This window comes from Dryobates pubescens, chromosome 3, assembly GCF_014839835.1.
Source record: "Dryobates pubescens isolate bDryPub1 chromosome 3, bDryPub1.pri, whole genome shotgun sequence".
In the NCBI taxonomy this organism is placed as follows: domain Eukaryota; kingdom Metazoa; phylum Chordata; class Aves; order Piciformes; family Picidae; genus Dryobates; species Dryobates pubescens.
The window spans coordinates 47,148,274-47,169,410 of record NC_071614.1 but is presented as its reverse complement, the minus strand read 5'-3'; the positions used below and the strand labels follow the sequence as shown (position 1 = coordinate 47,169,410).

The window sequence follows — 21,137 nt, the reverse complement described above, 5'->3', positions numbered from 1 at the left end:
GGTTTCCACCACCTCCCTGGGCAACCCGTCCCAGTGTCTCACCACCTTCGTGGTGGAGAACTTCTTCCTAACATCCAATCTGAATCTACCCATTTCTTTTTTTGCTCCATTCCCCCTAGCCCTAAAAAGTCCCTCACCTCCATTCTTGGTATAGATTTTTGTATCTTGGTATGGATTTTTTTGTTGTTTTTTTTTTAAAGTAAAAGGGAATAACTTTGCTTAACTGCTGAGGCTAATTGCCAGTAGTTCTCTGTATTGCTGATACTCATCATATCTCATGGCTTCCAAACAGTGAGTATGTTTTGTTTCGTTCTAACATCACTATGGAGTCATAAATAACATGTGCTGCTTCAGCAAATATTTGGATCAGATTCTGTGAAGCACATCAAGATGGCAGCAAGAGAAATGTTCTTATCAAGAAGGAAAGTGAGTGAAAGATTGATGAGCAGAGGAGAGACAAATGGATTATAAGCACATAGCATGGATACACTAGTTGGTGCCAAAAGACTTGGCACTGGCTGGACCATGGAAGAAGCAATAAAACACAGGAAAAAGGGTCACATTAAATGACTTTCATCAGTATTCTGGTGCCTGCACATGCATGACCTCTCCAAAATGAATTATTTTGGTACTTTCCAGGAGTTTGGCTTGACATTTCAAAACGCTTTCAAAGGATATCTTCTAGAGACTTGTAATACCATAAGGAAAACTACAAATCAGTTTAACTCATGAGTTGAGAAAATCAATGGCGCTTTTCCCCCTCCCCCCCCAATATAATCCCACGTATTCCACAACCTTTCTTAATTCAGTTGTCATAAACTTCTAAATCAGTACATGGTTAATATTTAAGATACATTTGTCCCAACTGAGGAAAATATACCTTAGCTGCATTAATCTTAACCTATACAGTAACCCATGAACTGAGAGATGGCCAGGTTATGACCTGAGCTATTCTACCCCAAAACCTCACCCTTGCTAGTGCCATTTACTGATGTCGGTAAAGGAGAAATTTCTCAGAAACACCTGTGTCACTCTCGCACCTTATTGTGTAATCTCTTGACCTGGAAAGACCTTGCTATAACTTACAACGCACAGCACATGCACGATAAATAGCCCCTAATTTCAGTGGCGCAATCATCGCCACAGCTGGGCGGGCTCCGAGATGGAAATGCTGTTGTGAATAACGCAATGCAGAGAGCACAGTTTCCACTAGATGGCAATCAAGGAAAGAAAAGTTCTTGCTCTGCATTTGCAGCACCTTCGCATTTCCCGTCAAAGTTGCTCACCTTCTCTTCTGAGTAGGTAAAATCTACAAATCCTTTTGAGTTCTGAGAAGCAAAGGACTCCATTGAATGAGAGAAAGTTCACTCAGTAACTCAAAGTAAAATTTGGCCACCTCCTTTGTTCCACTGAATTCCAGTCATTTTCATCTAAATCCTTTGGGTGGGGGCCTTTGAAACCCTCCTCTGAATCACACAAGGTCTTTCAATTCAGTGTTGTCTACATGTCAGTCCAGATTGGTCCTAGACTTCAAGAAACCCAGTTTGCCCAGCCGTCTGAGCTAAAATCATGTAATGAAGATTCACTTGTTTTAACATATATTCTTATGAAAAGAAAGAGAAGTGAAACATGTATAACTGTTTAATAGAGATACTTGGAAACACACAGGGATGTGAATAGCTCCACTATCTAAACTAGTGTGGAACATGAGGCCACAGAGAGAGAAAAAGCTTTCCAACGGATTGAGTTTTCCTGACTTCACACGTGACATAGTTCTGCTGGACTATGGCTAAGGACATGCCAGCAGTGTCAAAGCTATTTCCCTTTGGTTTTGAGATGTCATTCTGAAAAGTGTGACCCTTTCTTAGGCCTGTAACAGTCAATGAATGATTTGTTTAGGTGATATTGCATTTTACTGTACTTGTAGTGCCTCACTGGAAAAGGGAAACTGGGAGGAAGATAAAATCTGTTAATTTTAATCTTCCCTCCCCTCAAAGGTTGCTTCTGTTATTCAAAGCAAAGATGCAGTGCTCTCTGTATGCTTTTTCTCAGAAAGTGGGTTATACTGAATGCCACAAAAAACAATGCTACCCTAGGTGATTTTCAGGTATCAAATAATTTGCCCACTAAATACAGCTAGATTGTGAAACACTGGGACATTGAGATGATGAGGTGCATGAGTCCATCTTGAACAACCAGTTATGAGGAAAATAACTGTCCTTGTTTGACCATCACCTGCCCAGGCTTTTCAGCGGTAATGGCTAACAACCACTCAACAGTCCAGGAGGTGGTGTTAAGAATTTCCCTTGATTAATTAGTCAAAGCACAACCAGATCTATCCTTCTCTCAGTTTCCACCTTCTCCCTATGGCATATTTTCTAGATATGGAGGATAAAGTTTCCTAAACGGGGACAATGGATCTCTTAGGTGTTTTAGAATGTAATGCTGACTTGCATAATTCTTGTTTGGGATCCTCCAGAGTTACTTCAACAGAAATACCAATGCACAAACTGCCAGTGGGTCCAAGCCAGCCTGGATGTGGGCAGGCAGCTGTGTGTCATGCTGCCTCCAGTACAGTTGGGACTCCAGGCTCCTGGAGGGGCCCCTGACTTCTCCCAGGCACTCAGTGCCTCCTCGCAGGGAGACACAGTGTCTCCACCCCTCATCCTTACATGACTGTGCTGGGAACGTCATTGCCACGCCTCTGCGTGGGCTGGAAATCTCGTGTGTGATGTCAGCTGAACTTTTTAAAATCAGGCTTTTAAAAACACTGCTATTACCCTTACCACGTTCTACTTTCCTCTGCCTCGTGTTTGCCACTATACTTTTCAGTTTCTCCCGTTTTGGGATCTCATGCAAGTTTATGAAGAATCTGTGGCTATCTGTCTCTTCTCAGCCTCCCATGTAACCACCTCTCCCTGCTGCAGCATTCACCTTCTCTCTTGCTCCTCCAACTCTTCTTGTACCTTTTCTGGTCACTGTCCTTTTGTGGGCATTTCAGGTGTCTAGCTTCAATGCTGCGTCTTCTTGCAGATCCCTAAAGCAACAAAGGGAAGCCACTGCAAGTGCTTTGTTGATCTAAACAGCAGGAGTGCAGATGGAGGTTTTCGTTCTAGTGAAACTGGTCTTTGAAAAGTTCCTGACTGCTAGTTCAGCTCTGAACAGCAAAAATGTTTTTATAATCTTTTCCCTAAAATCATAGCTTTGAATACCTTAATTTGGAATGAGGTGGTGGGAGTTTTGATTACTGTAGTCACAGTAACAGTTCGAGAATCCTCTCTCTACCCCTCAGTGAGTATGTATTTCTGTGAAAGTGCAGAGCCCTTGTTTAGGAAAGACTTCTGTTCACACTTGGCATGTCAACATGGCCTTCTCAAATCAGAGGGGGCAAATGCAGACACAGCATGCTGGGAGCAAGATATACCAGTCTCCTCTCTGTGGCAGCGTCTGTATGTGTCACAGGGAAACACAAGCCAAACTGGATTAGTCTGTGGTCCACCTATCTGCTGCAGTGATCTCGTCTCTGATAGTAGCCAGAGGCTTTGAGGAGGACAAAACCTCAGAGGGTTATGTACCTTTCATCCTGCTCTGCATTAGCTCTAACACCCTTCTCCCTTCTCAAATTCAAAGACCACTTATACCTTTGGAAAAAAGAAATAAATCAAGGAACTACCTGGTACTACACTGCAAATTACTTGAATTTTGCATCCAGAGATTTGTCACTAATTTTTGCCTGTTCATTAATCTCTTTGCTTTCTTTCTTAAACACATGCTCTTATAGGTTTCTAATTTAATTTTTATTTATTTTTTTAATCTTATTGGTTTCACTTCCCTCCTCTCCCTGCCCCTTCTCACACCCCCCACACCCCCACCCCCCCCGCCTTGAGAATATATTTAAACTCAGAGAGCCTTCTGCTGCCTAAAAGATCTTTCAGTGTTAAGTACAACTCCTCCGGGTAGCTGTCTTTTTGCTTTAAGGTGTCCTCGTGGCACCTGAACTCCAAAGCATTAATTTGGCTGAGGCAGACTGAGAAATGGCAGAGTTGAATTTACATAAATTCAGAACTGTTGTCCAAGCAGGAAACTGTATTTTGAATGGAAACCCGAACAGCTCACACTGGTATGACACCATTCTGTCATCAACCACCTGATCTGTGAGAACCCAAAAAACCTTTACTGTTTTCACAGCACTTTGAAAAGGTGTGCAAGGAGGAGCTAGGAACATATTACTGTGATTCTCATTCCAGAAGTGGATTCAGACACCAGATTTGTTTGATGCTATATGAAAAAAACACAACATAGTAGGATTTTAAAAAGTAAACAAATCCTAAGCCCTGTACAGCACCTTCTTGTACAGAATTCACTTGGGTAGAGTTAGTAACACAGTCGCCTATCTACTCAATGAACTCTCATTTGATATCAGAATAAGACCCTGTGACAGTTTAGGCTGTGCCTTTAAGAAAGGATAGCTGCAGAATTCTCTAGCTGAATGTTTGGGTGTAAAAAGGAAGATAAAAGGAAGATAACTCTAAATGAATTTCATTGGTAGATGAGTGGGATGAGTTTCAGGATCTTACATTAAGCCCTATGAGGAGAGATTGAGGGAGCTGGGGTTGCTTAGTCTGGAGAGGAGGAAACTCAGGGGTGACCTTATTGCTCTCTACAACTACCTGAAGGGGGGCTGTATTGAGGCAGAGGTTGGTCTCTTCTCCCAGGCAACCAGTACCAGAACAAGAGGACGCAGTCTCAGGCTGCATCAGGGGAGGTTTAGGCTGGAGGTTAGGAGGAAGTTTTACACAGAGAGAGTGATTGCCCACTGGAATGGGCTGCCTGAGGAGGTGGTGGGGTCGCCGTCGCTGGGGGTGTTCAGGGCGAGGCTTGACAGGATGCTTGGTTGCATGGTTTAGTTGATTGGGTGGTGTTGGATGATAGGTTGGACATGATGATCTCGAAGGTCTCTTCCAACCTGGTCTATTCTATTCTATTCTATTCTATTCTATTCTATTCTATTCTATTCTATTCTATTCTATTCTATTCTATTCTATTCTATTCTATTCTATCTTCTGTTTTTTTGGCCAGAATGCATGCATGCTGACCTTGGACTGAAACTGATAAGCAGCTAACTTCTTAACAACTGCTTTGAACTAACTGAACTTCACCTAATATTTTTTTCCTTTTCTCTTTTCTTCTAATTAACTAGAGGGAGAGGGGAGGGAGAGAGGTTGGGGGGAACCTGAGGTGGGATCCTCCTTGGGAGGATTTCTGTGTTGGTTCTTTTCTTGTAAATTCTTGTATAATATTGTAAATACTGTATATTTTGTATATATATATGTATTTTTGTTGGTGTGTGTGGGCTAAACCATCACACCACTACAGACCCAGAACTGCTGTGACAAAAAACCCAAGATAAAATCACATGCTGATTAATGGTTACCTATTTTGTTTTGCTTTTCAAGTTTCAGTGGCAGGGTCAAGGGATTTTGGCTAATATTTAGCCAAGGTAAATGTCAGAGGTTCTGAAAGTGTTTTAGAATATATGACATGATTAAAAGATTGTCTTAGAAATAAAAAGGGCGGGCAATAAGTCAGTCTCTCCCTGAGTCAGGAAATAAAGACATTCAAATGTAGCTAAAAGGTGGACCACTACTGTCACAGAGGTGGAGAGAATTTTCACCCTCCCTCCTTCCTCCTTCTGCATGCTAGTTGTTGGACCTTGTTGTTGGCTGCATTTAAGTGTAGAAATGCAGCTTTTCCCCCTAGCTTCCTACAAAACAAAAACAAACAAACAAACAAACAAAAAAATACAACTCTCTGGGAAATGAGTGGTGCCCACACCACAGCAGGGGAGACAAAAGGCAGATGCTTTATGAGCAGGTCAGAATGATTTTAGCCCACTAAAACCACTACTACATAAATTTAGGACTGATCACATTCTAAAATAAAATAATTTGAACAATCCCCTACACTCATTCCTCAGAGCAGGGTCTCTGGGGAGCTGAGCTTTGCTGCTAGCATCCACAAAAGCTCATGAGTCTCTGGAACACAAACAGTCCCTTAAAGGCCGAATGCCCTGTGGCATACTGGTGTGAGCTTGGTAGGGTGAAGACTAGCAAGAGTGCTGAGAGGAAGAGAATGCCCTGTTTAGTATTTTCAGTTATAGGGATGAGGGAGGTTCATGCCTCTGCATTTCTCTCAGTTCAGGCCTGTAAATTCCTCTCTGTTTACAAGGAAGGGATTATTCACTGGAAGGCAGGATGCAGGGCACATTCCTGCATCAAAATAAAAATGGACTCAAAGGGCCACAGCACGTGTTTGTTCTATTATTCATCCTAAAGCTTGAAAACCTTCCCATTCATCTGCGTCATGCTTTTGTCAAAAGGAGGAAACTTCCAAAGGCCTTTTACTTTATTTAGGTGAAGAATGGAGGTCTAAATTTTACCTGTTCTAGAAAAACTATTCAGGTATTTTTGTGAAAAATGTAATGTCTAGAACAGCTACCCACTTATTGGCATAGAACTTAATTAGCGTTTGTAAGAATAAGAAGTATATTTTACATAATTGTGATAATAGGTAGAGATTACTTCTTGGCTTACTAATGAAATGAGCATAATTATTTAGTTTGTGTAATGACAAATAGATTCAGTATTACAGAATAGATGCCTTGAAATAAGACAGTTCTACAGAATTAGCTACAGTATAGCCTCTGAAAGATGAGTGTGCTTCATTAGCAAGCTCAAAATGACCAGTGTTACTCTCTTTTCCGTGGAATATTTCTATCAGAGAATGGAGTTTCCTATAATTTTTCTTTTAAAACATAGTTGTCCTGTAGAATACATAGAATAAACCAGGTTGGAAGAGACCTTCAAGATCATCGCGTCCAACCCAGCAACCAATCCAACACCACCCAAACATCTAACCCACGGCACCAAGCACCCCATCAAGTCTTCTCCTGAAAACCTCCAATGATGGCAACTCCACCACCTCCCCAGGCAGCCCATTCCAATGGGCAATCACTCTTTCTGTATAGAACTTTTCCCTAACATCTAGCCTGAACCTCCCCTGGCGCAGCCTGAGACTGTGTCCTCTTGTCCTGGTACTGGCTGCCTGGGAGAAGAGACCAACATCCATCTGTCTACAACCTCCCTTCAGGTAGTTGTAGAGAGTAATAAGGTCACCCCTGAGTCTCCTCTTCTCCAGGCTAAGCAATCCCAGCTCCCTCAGCCTCTCCTCGTAGGGCTTATGTTCCAAACCCCTCACCAACTTTGTTGCTCTTCTCTGGACTCGTTCCAGCAAGTCAACCTCCTTCCTAAACTGAGGGGCCCAGAACTGGACACAGGACTCGAGATGCAGCCTAACCAGTGCAGTGTACAGGGGCAGAATGACCTCCCTGCTCCTGCTGGCCACACTGTTCCTGATGCAGGCCAGGATGCCATTGGCCCTCTTAGCTGCCTGGGCACACTGCAGGCTCATGTTCAGTCTACCGTCAACCAGCACCCCCAGGTCCCTCTCTGCCTGACTGCTCTCCAGCCACTCTGACCCCAGCCTGTAGCTCTGCATGGGGTTGTTGTGGCCAATGTGCAGAACCTGGCACTTGGATGTGTTCAATCTCATGCCCTTGGACTCTGCCCATCTGTCCAGCCTATTGAGGTCCCTCTGCAGAGCTTCTCTACCCTCCAGCAGATCCCCTGTAATGACAGGGGAAAAAAGGGAGAAACATTTACAATGCCAAACTTGTTAGAAAACATATTTATTTATTTATTGAGTACTCAGGAAATATACCATTGCTTCACTGAATTGTCACATAATTATTCCCCCTCATTTTGGTAACTATTTATAACTGGTGGAACAAACATTCACACCTCATACTTCTCCCAACTCTTCTACTCACATGTAACCAGGAAAGTCAGAGCCAAAGTAAATATGGGTAAATAAGGGTATTAGACAGTGTTTCAAAGAAGGCTGAAATAAGCAACATGGAGCACAAAGAAGAGTCTGCTTTCTCAAACTGTAGAAAGGCAGTGTCAAAATCTGCTGCCTGATTTGAATTTATTTTGATTCTCCTGTACAGAAAGTGTGTTTCAGGTGCTAGTGATGGGACCACCTGGCACCTCTTCTGTTGTCTTTACTGTTGGCCAATACTGGGTCAGACGGTATGTGTGTGTAATTTGGAACAGCTCCAAAGGGAGTGAGCCAATTCATAACAGCAGACAACTTGGCTCGGCACGTAACAATGAAACGCACATTAAGCCCTAATCCTTTTTGGGATAGGACTCAGATGTAATCTTTTTTTCTGCACCTTGCTGGCTAATGGCTTCAATTGCTGATCAAAGGGCCTCAGACAAAACTTTGTCAGAGTAATATCATTCATTTGATGCTCACCTCCCTTTAAAAGGTATTGATTTCCTTATAGGAAATGACACACCTCAATTGTCTGTCCTTAGAAAGAAGAGGTGGAGGGTATTGCCTTTTTCTACTAGAATACAGACAAGGATTTTAAAAAGACAAAACACATTACCAGATGGTACTGGAATTAATGCTTACTAAAGACCCAAGCAGTAACTCATAGTGAAAAGTTTTCTCTTCATCCACAGGGCCAATACAGGATAAGGAACCTTTCTTCTGCACCAAGCAATATGCCATATATAATAGCATAATTCCCCCATTCATAAGCATGACAATGACAGCATTAACATACTGTCACTTTGAGCACCTATCTGAATGCCTGTATATAGTCTATATATCCATATATTAGCCAGAAAGATAATCAAGGAACATAGGAAACACTGATCTAACAAAACAAACAAGCACCTGCTTAACAGAAAAGAACCCTCTCAACACAAGCTGGAAGTTTTGGCTATGTGTGACCTTAATTAATTTGCTGTGCTGTCTTGTATTATACTACTCTCCGACAGCTCCTTGGAGAGTAATACTGTTTATGTGTTTTAGGGTGAAACTCTGCATCCCATAAAGGCAGCCCTGCTGGATTGTGATTTCCACTACTATCCTCGTTTAGCACACATCCCATTTTCTCCAAAACAAAAGGCATACATACATTTCTACACATGTGATTTTAAAAGCTGTTGCTGATGTGTAACTGGCGGATACGATTAAGGAAGTGCTTAAAGGAAAGAACTTTCTAACCATGGAACTAACATTCTGAGAGGCTCACAGTGGGCTGAGGGAGCATGAATGTATGAAGATGCTTCACCTGAAGTGCTCTCTAAATGCATCTTAGATTAAGCCTACAAAACTGTGATAAGTACTGACATTCAAATCCCAAACGGTGTTTGTAGATGTTCCCATAGTTGCATTTTGAAAACAAGTTAAAGTGATGTCTGAGAAATGGCACACAAGATTATCTTTGGTAAATTTGATCTCTCATCTAGGAAGTAAAGAGCTTTTCCAGAACAACATGGATTTGCTTCCACTGATGTTTGCTGAGATCCTTAAAGGAATTATTTACATTTTCCAGTGATGAATTTGTGCTTTTTGGAAATAACACTGTTATTTTTCTTTTCATACATTATTCACAAATAGCATTGGCTTTAAATTACTGTAAACTCAAGCAGATGCTGGTTAGGTATCAGCTACCATTCTTGGGAGCAGAATGAAATATTAGAGGATGGTTAGAGACCGAATTCCTTAAAGCAAGAATGACAGCTCAAAGGGATGCCTTCACAGCTTCCCTAGTGGTTGAGAGTAATATACTCCTCAAACTGGAATGTTCTTTGAAATACTGTGGGAAGTGACACAAGCTTCCTAGGCTGCACATGGCAGAGATGGGTGGGGAGGCTGAGAATGTTTGGATTTGGGTAGTGAGAGGTCATCTTGCAAGACGTGATGCAAATCCCTTTGGATGGGATAAAGAACTGAGCAATGAAGGGTTCTGCAACCATGTCTATCACTTCCAGACTGGTGGAAGGAAACCAAGTGGGGTAAGGTACAGGCTACTTCTGTAAAAACATTCAAGTACAGATGATCTTTAATTATTGAATGATCTTCAGAAATTGCTTCTTGCCCAACTTATGAATATATATTAATTATAACAACACCTAAATTATAATTACAGTGTGCTTTTCATTCCAACTGATCCTTAGGCCTTTTGTGTCTTATATTTAATATATTTTTGCTCACCCCAGGGCTGAACACAACACTTAATAAAGAGAAGGGGCTGCATTAGCTATTAATAAATGTGATCAGACCTCTCTTCTCATTCCTCACCACTTCTCTGGCTTCTTAACCTCTGTTGCAATCATTGCCTGGTGGCAGCAATGGGGATGGAAATGGGTACTGCAGTGGGGATTAAGGGAAAAGAATAAGCTTTTGGTATGGAAGCCAATCATAATGTCTCTGACAGTGACCACAGCAGCATAATTAAATTAAAATTAAAACCCCTAAGTATTTTAGAAGATGACTGCAAAGTTAATGTGTGATTTCTATATAAAAGTTATATTAAAAATATTTGGGATGATGGTCTTGATATAACCATCTGCATCTTTGGGATAGCCCACCAGGAATTCAAAGCAATAGTTCAAATTGATGCCATACTAATGTAACTCTGGTTGCACTGTGTCTACTGGAAATAGAGAGAAAATACGGAGTATGGTTTTGTAAGCATGTTTGTACTATTTTGGCTATAGTGACAATAACAGCAAGACCTTCATGACAGCACATAGTCATTCAGCACATCAAAAAGGCAGCAATGATATTAAAATTCTGAAATTAAGGTCCAACCTGATGATCATGCACAGTAGCAGTTATAATACTGCACTACTAATTCCTCACCACCACAAACCATTCCATATTGAACAACTGATCCTTCTGCCTGGACAAAAGTATTATTTGGGAACTGACAGAAAAACAAGCATGAAAGGAGACATTTCTTGCCTTTCAGGTGTGAACTCTATCTTAAATATTTCCAACTTCAATACTCACTGTTGTGCTTGAAGATTCTAATAGTAGCACCTGAAAGCCTTGCACCAAGAACAAGAGAAGTGTGGTTCAACTCGTCACTTAAAATGAGGCAGCCCTGTAGAAAAGGAGTACAATAAGCAGCTGTATGAATTGGCGAGCTATGCATACATGTCTCAGCGTACACATGCCTATGCTGTAGCATTGCATCAATTAAGCTGTAAGTATAAAACACAAACTGGATTTTCTGCCACTTTTGTGAGTGCCAGGATGCCCTGCAAACCAGGCAGAAACAGTGGGATCGCATTCTCAGGTATTCCTAGGTGGTGCAAAGGGGTCAATTATTTCCTGTAACTAGAAAGTAGTAAATAACCCCAACAGAGATTGCTTTATAGTAAAATCAAGTGACGTTCATCCTTTATTACCTGTCTACAGTCTTTTGTGTTGCAAGGAAAATGCAGTCAACACCCCATATAAAAAGACTTCTTGACAGTAATATAAGGAGGAGTAATACTGAGGCTGGACTGACATCAGCACTTTGGGCTGCAGAAACAAGATCAGGACAGATCAATGCCTCATAAATCCTGCCTCCATTAGATGTGTCACAGCCTTCCTCTGGTAAAAGCATATTCAGTTAAACTGTAGTATATTTTTTTATTAACACAGCTGAGGACTCATTTTTTTTCTTAGAAACTAATACAGACATCCAGGAGAAATAACTTTGTATATTATATTAAACATGGTTTAAATTCAAGCTGGAACCCTAATTTACCTCTGCTTTTTATAACGCATCTTGTGCTGTGGTTTCATTATCCAAATAGCAAGACAAGTAAATACTTGGTTTGGAAACATCAATTATGCCTAAGTTGAGAGATACTCATGCAAAACTGCCTAAAGACTGGTATGCAGAACAAACAGTAAGAGCATATATATCTTGACAAGAAAATGTAGCTGCTAGGCTTAACTATAGAGACAAATTCAGGAATAAATCTCCCCAGCATTGGGCAATTATATAACATCTGTTATATATATGCTATGTATGTCTACAGTTCCAGCAATTTATCTTTATTGATTCTCTGTATTTGTTCCCTCTGAAATTGCTGGACAACTTCTTCAGTGCCATTGCAGACTGAAGTTTATGTACTGGGCAGTTAAAGCAATTCTCCCTGCCCCACCACTGTATACATGCATTTCAGAAATCTGCTGCAATAGCTGGATTCATCTTCAACAGTGAGTGAAAAAATTACTTCATCTCTACAATGGGGCTTCAGAAGAAATCTTCATCAGATACCAGACAGTGAGTTTATTCCATCTCCATCAAGAAGGAAATATTGCTCCACACTTGCATGACACACCTTTTGTTTTAGTATTTCAGTTGTCTGAACTAAAGAGAAGCTATCCACTTTCCCAGCTAAGAACACAGTGCATCTACTTGTTAAGTCAGGAGCTGGGATTGATACGGTGCTAGATTTTCATGTCTTTCTGTTAGGTACCCTAAACTGGAGATAAAGTCTCTTCAGCACCAAGTAAGAACCCAACTTTTGTCATACAGTCACAACTTCAGGCTTTAATTTGCTGCCAATTTTCTTTTCAGGGCTGGCTGGAGATTTGTTCATCTGGAATGCTAAACACGGTGCTTTCTCTTTTCTGAAAGTGTTGTAAAAGATATCCTAATCATCACCTTTCACCACAGGCAGCTGGACAATACCTCTGCAAGTAGAGCAGAGGTATCCCACAACACTTGGGATATGGGATGTAACAATTGTTTACTTTTTAGGGAGAAGCAGTTTCTTTAGGACAATCTCAATAGTCATATCACTCATCCTTAAATAGATGATAGATATGTCATAGCAATACCCACAGCTAGAAAAAATTATGAAGGAGCATATTTAAGGTCACAAGGTCATCAGCTTTATGGCTTATGCCTTCTTGATATCAAGCTTTGTTCCTTGATCAAGCTTTTCTACTTATTGCATGTCCAGAATACTGAAACAGTTGTTAAAACAACTAATAAACAATTGTTCTGTGTGATCCTTAAGGAAGTACTCACCTTTCCAACAAGGGCTGGAATGTTCATTGAGTTAGTTGCAAAGCCCATGCCAAACACCATAGCATCTTCCACACCAAGGAACTTGGCCACAAGTGTCTCTAATTCTACGTGTTTATCTAAGGTGCCTGCAGAAATAAGCACAGGGAATCTTAAATCTCATTAAACTGTAAGAGAATTCTAAGGACAGAAGACATACAAAAGAACAAGCTAGAAGTGTGCTGTTAAGCTCTATCACATTAAATTCTAATGAAAATTTTCCATTTGTATCGTGTGTATGGGGTAATGCAAGTGAAAGCAAGGATGCAAATGAGCTATAGCTAATGCTAACACTGCTGCTGTTAAGGTAGCAAAGCAGTTTCTTTGGGTAAAAGTTTTATTTTTCCATAACAAGAACTTTTGATAGGGGCAATGAGGACCAAAAATGTTTCCTTTTTATAGAAAATGTTACACAAACATCCTAGGTATTCTTGACTTCTCTCTGAATATGAAAACAAAAACTAATGACAACAAAACTATTTCTTTTTTCCCCTCCCTCTTTATTTTTCTTTCCTTAGATGCCCGTGTTTGCACACAAAATCCTTAGCTATGATTTTTACGGATAGACAAAGAAAAGTGTTCTCCATCTTTTTCTGTTTTGGAAGGTAAAAGCTGTGCCACTCTTCAGAGATGATGATAAGTCTCCTCCATCTCTACAATCAAATATAAATAAGACAACACTACAAAGCCTTATCACACTGCTTATCTTAGTGCCTAGTGTCTCCAGCTATCCAACAAAAGTAATGTCTGTCCTGCCCAACTCACAGTGGAGGATGACAAAATACAGATGGCAACAAACAAAAGAGTGGTGTTAAGAGACTGAGATAACAAATAACTATGAACAGTAATGAATCATCTCAACTTGCAGCTTCTTTGGTTGCCTGGTTGTGCATTGCAGGTACCAAGGCAGAAGGAACTTTTACAGGATGATCTGTGGGGAAGAAAAGAGAACATCCTGTGGATTCTGACAGAGCATGTCCCCTAAAATAAGGCTGTAAGCAGAGATCAGAAGAAAATTATTGAAGAAGGGAATATCTCTCTTCACTTAGGCTGTACAAATGGATGTCACAATAACATAAGCAAAGTGAATTACAATTCACGGGAACAAGAAATCTGTGTTCACTGTTATGGACAAAGGCCAGATGAATGGAGGAAAGCAGAAGCTTGGCTAGGGTGTCTTGACAAGATTGATGAGCCAGGAAAATGGTCTTACCTTCATCGTGGAGGAAGGCTTATTAAAAAATTCAAATAGAAATGTCAGCAGTACAGTTTCAGCAACAGCAGTAACTCATCTGGTTACAGTGAGGTAGTATTTCCACTGTTTTTTCATTAAATGTATAAAGTAGGAATTGCATTTGCTTGTAAACAGAATGTGAAAAATACCCTGCAGTCAGGTAACTCTCCTATAGTCAGGGAGATAAGGAGCAAGGATCATGTGGCTTCTGGAAAAAAATTGCAGTACGTGGACATTAAAGAATAGTGGTGTAGTGATTTTGCACAAAGCCTGCCTGAGTTCTTACAGACCTGAGACAACTCCATCAGACATTTGAGAGTGTCTCTGCATTCATTGTGTCACACTGGATGTACATTGAGCTGGGTTGCCTTTGTGCTCTCATAGATGAGGTAACAATGGCAGAAAAAATGGCTCTGCAGAACCTCATGTAGGTGAGAGTCGACTCTGCATGATACTGTTTGAGGATGGGTACTTCTTGCATTTATGGATCCTGAGATATACAAGGGTATGTGCCAACTCTGCACACAGCCACTGCCTGCTAGCCAAGCTCAATGAAATACAATCCCACATAGCATCCCAGAGTTAAGCTGCTCACTGGAGGTGTGAGAATCTATGTTATACCTTGGAAGCCCAGCAGTTCTCAGAGTGTATTTCTATAGTTAGTTCTATATTGTTTATACTTTGGACCCAACTAGTCTTCAATTTGGTTACAGCATGGTCAGCTGTCCTAGTGTTTCCTGCAGATGTTATTTTGTTGCTTGAGGGCTACTGGAGCACAAAGAGAAGATGAAGTCTGAAATGGAACCTTGAAGCCAACCATACTATGGTCACAGCTTGATTTAGAAGGAGGTTTATGAAAGTACAAGAAACAAACAGCGCATGCTTTGCAAGATAGGCATTTCAAGGCAAGAGGAAATTGTCTCTGACTCTTCCAGGAATAAAGCTGACACTGCTGAGGTGGAGTTATATTGGTTTTTTGGGGTTGCATCATGATTTCCCTTTTCACATGCAAGAAAAGCCTGCCTTGCTACAGATTATTCTATTCAAGCATCTATTAGATGAACCAGAGAGGGACAGCACATTTTGGACCTATTTTATTGTTTTTGTGATGGTGAAGAATGAAACATTCTGAAAGTGACCAATTTCTACTTATTACTTACTAATCTTAGCAGTGAATGCAGATGATACTGTGCATTGCTATTGCCTGCAAATACTGGAATATGAATGGGAGTCAGTGGGGGTTTAGTTTGCAAAACCAAACCCTGAATTGCAAGAATTTTCAATATGAGCCTTAGCATTGAATTATTTCAGTTACAGACTGGGTTTGCTCAGCCTTGAGAAGAGAAGCCTTAGGGGAGACCATATTACCATGCATAAAGGGTGGCTACCAGGAGAGTGGAGACTCTCTTTTAACAAGGAGTCATATGGAAAAGACAAGGGGCAATGGGTACAAGTTACTCCTGGGGAGATTGCAATGGGAGTCCAGAAGAAATTTTCACCATGAGAATACATAGACATTGGAATTCTCTCCCAGGAGAAGCAGTGGATTCCTGTGCACTGGACAGTTTTAAGACTCAGCTTGACAGGGTGCTGGGCCATCTCATTTCAACTAGATTATCACCACAAAAGGTTGGACCAAATGATCTTTGGGGTCCCTTCCAACCTGGCATTCTGTGATTCTGTGAAATAGTACTGCAGGTGGTAGGTGAGGTGTTGCAGAAGGTCTACCTGGACCTCAGCAAGGCCTTTGACACCGTCCCCCACAGCAAACTCCTGGCCAAGCTGTCAGCCCGTGGCTTGGATGGGAGCACACTGCGATGGGTTAGGAACTGGCTGGAGGGCAGAGCCCAGAGAGTGGTGGTGAATGGTGCCACATCCAGCTGGCAGCCAGTCACTAGTGGTGTGCCCCAGGGATCAGTACTGGGCCCCATGCTCTTTAAGATCTTTATTGATGATCTGGATGAGGGCATTGAGTCCATCATCAGTAAATTTGCAGATGACACCAAGCTGCGGGCAGGAGTTGATCTGCTGGAGGGTAGAGAGGCTCTGCAGAGGGACCTCGACAGGCTGGACAGATGGGCAGAGTCCAAGGGCATGAGATTGAACACATCCAAGTGCCGGGTTCTGCACATTGGCCACAACAACCCCATGCAGTGCTACAGGCTGGGGTCAGAGTGGCTGGAGAGCAGCCAGGTGGAAAGGGACCTGGGGGTGCTGGTTGATGGTAGACTGAACATGAGCCTGCAGTGTGCCCAGGCAGCCAGGAGGGCCAATGACATCCTGGCCTGCATCAGGAACAGTGTGGCCAGCAGGAGCAGGGAGGTCATTCTGCCCCTACCATATACACTGCATTAATGATATCACTTCTCTACACGGGGAGAAACGAGGGGTCAGGTATGCTCTGCTGGAATGAGGCTTGCCACTAGCATTCTGAGCTGGTCGCAGCAACCAGCCCAACAAACATGAACAGCATTACCAGACAGATGCAAATAGTATCCAAAGGATCTTGCATTTGCACAAGATACTACATGTCAAGCTCCAACAGAAAGACAGTAATTACACTGGGCTTCGGTAAATACAACCTTTGCAGTGTCAAGTCAGGTTATCATGGCCCTTAAAGTGTCATGTGTTGTGCTGGATACAGACCAGCATTATCATCTGGTGAATGAAAAGGGAATTACTAGATTATTTTGTTAATACATTGAATACACATGACCCTTTATACTTGTCCTATACACTGACATTAGAAAAATTCCCCATATTCTACCTGCTCTGCTTTTATACTGACTATAATCTGGTTTGACCTTACAAATAAGGATAAAATGTGCATGCCATCTTACTGGGAAAGATCTAAGACAGAAAGGAAAAGAGAAATCTAGCCTGCATCTTGAAGAAACAAAGTGAAATAGATTTCTTTGGAAGTTATTCCTCCCTGCTGAACAGTTGTGTACAATAGAATACAGCAGGTGTTATTGTGTTTCAAGATTATATGTGTTTGTTCTGGTTTCAGCTGGGCTAAAGTTAATTTTCTTCCTAGTAGCTGGTTCGGTCTTGTCTTTAGGATGGGAATAATGATGTTTTAGTTCTTGCTAAGCAGTGTTCAAGGACTTCTCAGCTGCTCATACTGCACTGCCATCAGAGGCTGGGAGTGCACAAGGGCTGGGAGGGGATACATAGCCAGGACAGCTGACTTATGGTATTCCATACCATATGACATCATGACCAGTATATAAACTGGGGGGAGTTCACCAGGCAACACTGTGGCTCAGAAACTGGCTGGGCATTATTCAGCCAGTGGTGAGTGATTTTATTGTATATAATTTGTTTTGTATTATTATTATTTTCTCTTTCTTTGCTGTCCTGTTAAACTGCCTTTATCTCAAACCCAATGAGTTTTACTTTCCTTTTGGTTCTCTCATTTGTACCCCTGAGGTGGGGAAGTAAGCAAGAGGCTGTATGGTGCTTAATTGCTGTCTGGGGTTAAACTGTGGCTGTGTTATGGAAAGTAAACTCCAAGATCATATGAAAAAAAGGACTTTCACAATGTTAGCCACCTCCACAAATCCCCCTACTTTTCAAAGCAAATCCCCTCCTTTTCAAAGTCTGTTGGCCCCGTTTCCTCCATTACCCTGCACTCTGGGGACAGGAAACATGAAGTACACGCTGTGCTTTGGCAGGCTTTAGGCTTCCCCATGCTCTGGGTTGAAAGTCACTGCCAGCCTACTAGAGAGATAAAGCTTGAAAATGCACTTCCATTGGTCCACATAGTTCATTATTTAGCTTTGGCACTTTCAGCTTGAACAAGGTGTTTTATGTCACTGGATAGTTTGCCCAATACATTCAGGTTCCTATGTGCTAATAGCACATGCTGGTTAAACTGACAACACTGGCAACAGTGTCTGTTAAAAGACACAAAGGTTTCTTCATTTGGAATTCTGAGACCCAAGGATGGCAGGAAAATACCTGTTCACTTCAAGTTAAATACAATATGGAGGATTAAACTGATATATGCAACAAGTTATTGAAAGAAAAAGAACATATTCCCAGACAAGCCACTTCCATATATGAACAGCAACTGGAAATCCTGTAGATCACTGATGTGACTCACCAAGGTGAATAAGAACCATTACTCTGTGAAGATCACAGTTTGTCAGAGGTGTCCTTAGGAGGGTGAGGAACAGAACAAAACACCTGAACTTCTCTGCCATATTTGAAACTTAAGGTCACAAACTCTCTCTCATACTGGAAAAAAAAAGTTACTGGAACACATACAGACTTTTACAAAAGAATTATAATAAGGGTGAAGAAGCAGAAGATATAGAAAGTGTGTTATTTATTTTCACCATCCTACAAGTGTGGATGATGCAGATGGTATCATCACAGGAGCAGCCTGAACTTGTAGAATATTAGTAAGAGGGAAAGAATCACGCAGTAACATTATGTAGCCATCTTGTCTATTACTGCATGTGCATAAAAGAGTTCCCTCAAAAGTGGGATTTGAAGATGCATTTGAGAAAAAAGGAAATGCTCAAGCTTTCTTAATGTTGCCAGTAGCTGATGAAAAATACCATAATATACCTCCATAATTTACTGATTTTCAGAAGAGAGTAGATTAATTTTATCAAAACTTCCAGTTTAACTCATATTTTCCAGTTTGCTTTGCCTTTTTCCTTTATGAAAACACAAGACTAAAATTTACAGTTGAAGTTCAGCCTCTTCATGCCAAAACCTGGGTGGCATTGTCTTAAGTGTTTAAATAATTGCATATACATAGTTAACATTACATATTTGATATAGTTTAGATTTTAAATGGGTCACATAACCCTTAGTTACTCCTGAGGTCTTTAGTTCCACCTGCCAGAAGGACTCTCCTGAGCTTAATCATGCTTTGTAAAGTAAATTTTTTGCAATGGTGAAATACCAGGAACAAACCTGACACTTTGATCATAAGCTGGATCAGTTATTGATGAGGGAGTAGACACAAAAAGGAAAAGGATCTTAGTAGGAGATGACAAAGAAGGAAATTTCGTCCTTTGAACTTTTTCCTAATTTATACCATTTTCTATCAGAAAGTAGTCGAGAGTATGAAATACATATATACATATACACACTAATACTCATTTATATGTCTGCATTTTCCTACCTGGAAAATGTAAATTATAGGAACTTTAGTTCTTTATCTCTTTCTTCTAACTGATAAATGGATTATTTATTTTTATGCTTGTACGAGACTGAATTTGAAACAAGCCATGGCCCTAATTAAAGCCTTGAAGTGGTATAAAATAAAGAACAGCCTAATAACACCTTCTTGAAATGCTGCTAGAAAGTCATACCAGGCCTTCGAACTTAATGGAAGGAAGAAGATAGAGCTACTTTTGTAGTTTAAATGCTGCTAGCAGGTTTTCTGATCTGCTTTCTAGAAATCAGACCACAATCAAATAAAAATTTCTTCCCCCCACCATAAGAGAAAGAGAAAGACAAAGAGAGAAAAAAAAGAAAAATAAAAAAAAGAAAAATAAAAAAAGAAAAATAAAAAAAAAGAAAAAAAAAGAAAAAAAGAAAAAGAAAAAAGGAAAAGAAAAAAAGAAAAAGAAAAAAGGAAAAAGAAAAAAGGAAAAAGAAAAAAAGAAAAAAAAGAAAAAAAAAGAAAAAAAAAAAAAAAAAGAAAAAAAACCAGCAAGCTTTGCAACAGCATACAAGCTGCAAGCTAGGTGTTAAAAGGTAATTTCCTAACCATGCCCTCCAGAATGAATCACTCTGTAAGTGTTCTGTGCAGGCTCCATCTTGTCTTTTGGTCCATTTCATAATCACATTAGAAGGATTTCAAAAGGCAGGAAACCTGCTTGGCTGCTTGAATGGCACTAATGATACAGTTGCTCTTGTTACTCACCTATATCATCTCCCTAAGGAATAATGGTGAGTGAGATAAATAGAACATTGGAACTACCAGCTGCTCAGGTGACAGTCCTGTCACCGCCCTTGTGCTTAAGCTTAGGAGCATTCAGAGCATGACAATCTGATACAAAACCCAAAGTAAGACAGAACAAAACAAAACAAGAAATAGTATAACTTTACTAGTTTTAGTATCACCTGCATTCAGCAAGCAGGAGAAAGCACTAACATTTATGTATTTCTCATTTGATAATGTGAGGCTAGGTTGCTTAGACAAGGCTGACTCCAAACACGACAGGCTGGGCTTTGGCAAAAACCTTGAAAGCCTGCTTCCCACAGCAGTCAACTCCAACTCGAACCATTAAAATGCATTGATTTGTGTGGGGATATTCCAGCTGTCATTCTTTCAAGTATATAGAAGCAATACATGCTGTTTCAAATTCATTTAAATTCCTGTTTGCTAATATTTTTATTAAGGCAAAATATTTTGAGAGGAAGATTACAATGAATAAGACAAGAATAAAACATAGTACAGAGATGTTGCCTTTTTTTTGGTGGGGGAGGGTGAGGGATGAGGTTAATTTATATGAAATACCCCAGTGTTCTAAATACTCTGGTGACCTGAATTCCAGTTACTTAAATACTTCAATATTTAAGAATTATGTCAGACTCAGCATTTATTCCTGGAATGTAAGCTTTTTAATGTCTTCATTGGTTTCTTGACTTATAATGAACTAGACAAAGATATAATAATAATAAACAAAACCCAAACCACCCAAAACAACAAACAAAACCCAAACCAACAAATCAACCAACCAACCACCACCAACACCCCCCACCCCCCCAAAAAACCCACAACCCAACCCAAAAGAAAAGACTTCCTGCACCTGCAGGAGAGACTGTGCTGACAAAAGTTTCATTGATTTAAATTACACCCATGGTCAGTTTTGTGGCAGGTGCAAGTCTCTCTGTGTCCTTGACACGACACAGAGTTAGTGCAGCATCTTTTCCTCT

General features: G+C 40.7%; 1 protein-coding gene across 1 annotated transcript in view; it reads right to left on the bottom strand.

Moving 5' to 3' along the window:
* The window catches only part of SPTLC3 (serine palmitoyltransferase long chain base subunit 3), a 183,206-nt gene that overhangs the window by 35,429 nt on the left and 126,640 nt on the right, over positions 1–21,137 (bottom strand). Inside the window, exons 7-8 of the mRNA XM_009906893.2 lie at positions 12,962–13,086; positions 10,936–11,029 (exon numbers count right to left, since the gene is read on the bottom strand). Of these exons, the coding sequence (XP_009905195.1) occupies positions 10,936–11,029; positions 12,962–13,086 (219 nt within the window). The remainder of the gene's footprint in view (positions 1–10,935; positions 11,030–12,961; positions 13,087–21,137) is intronic.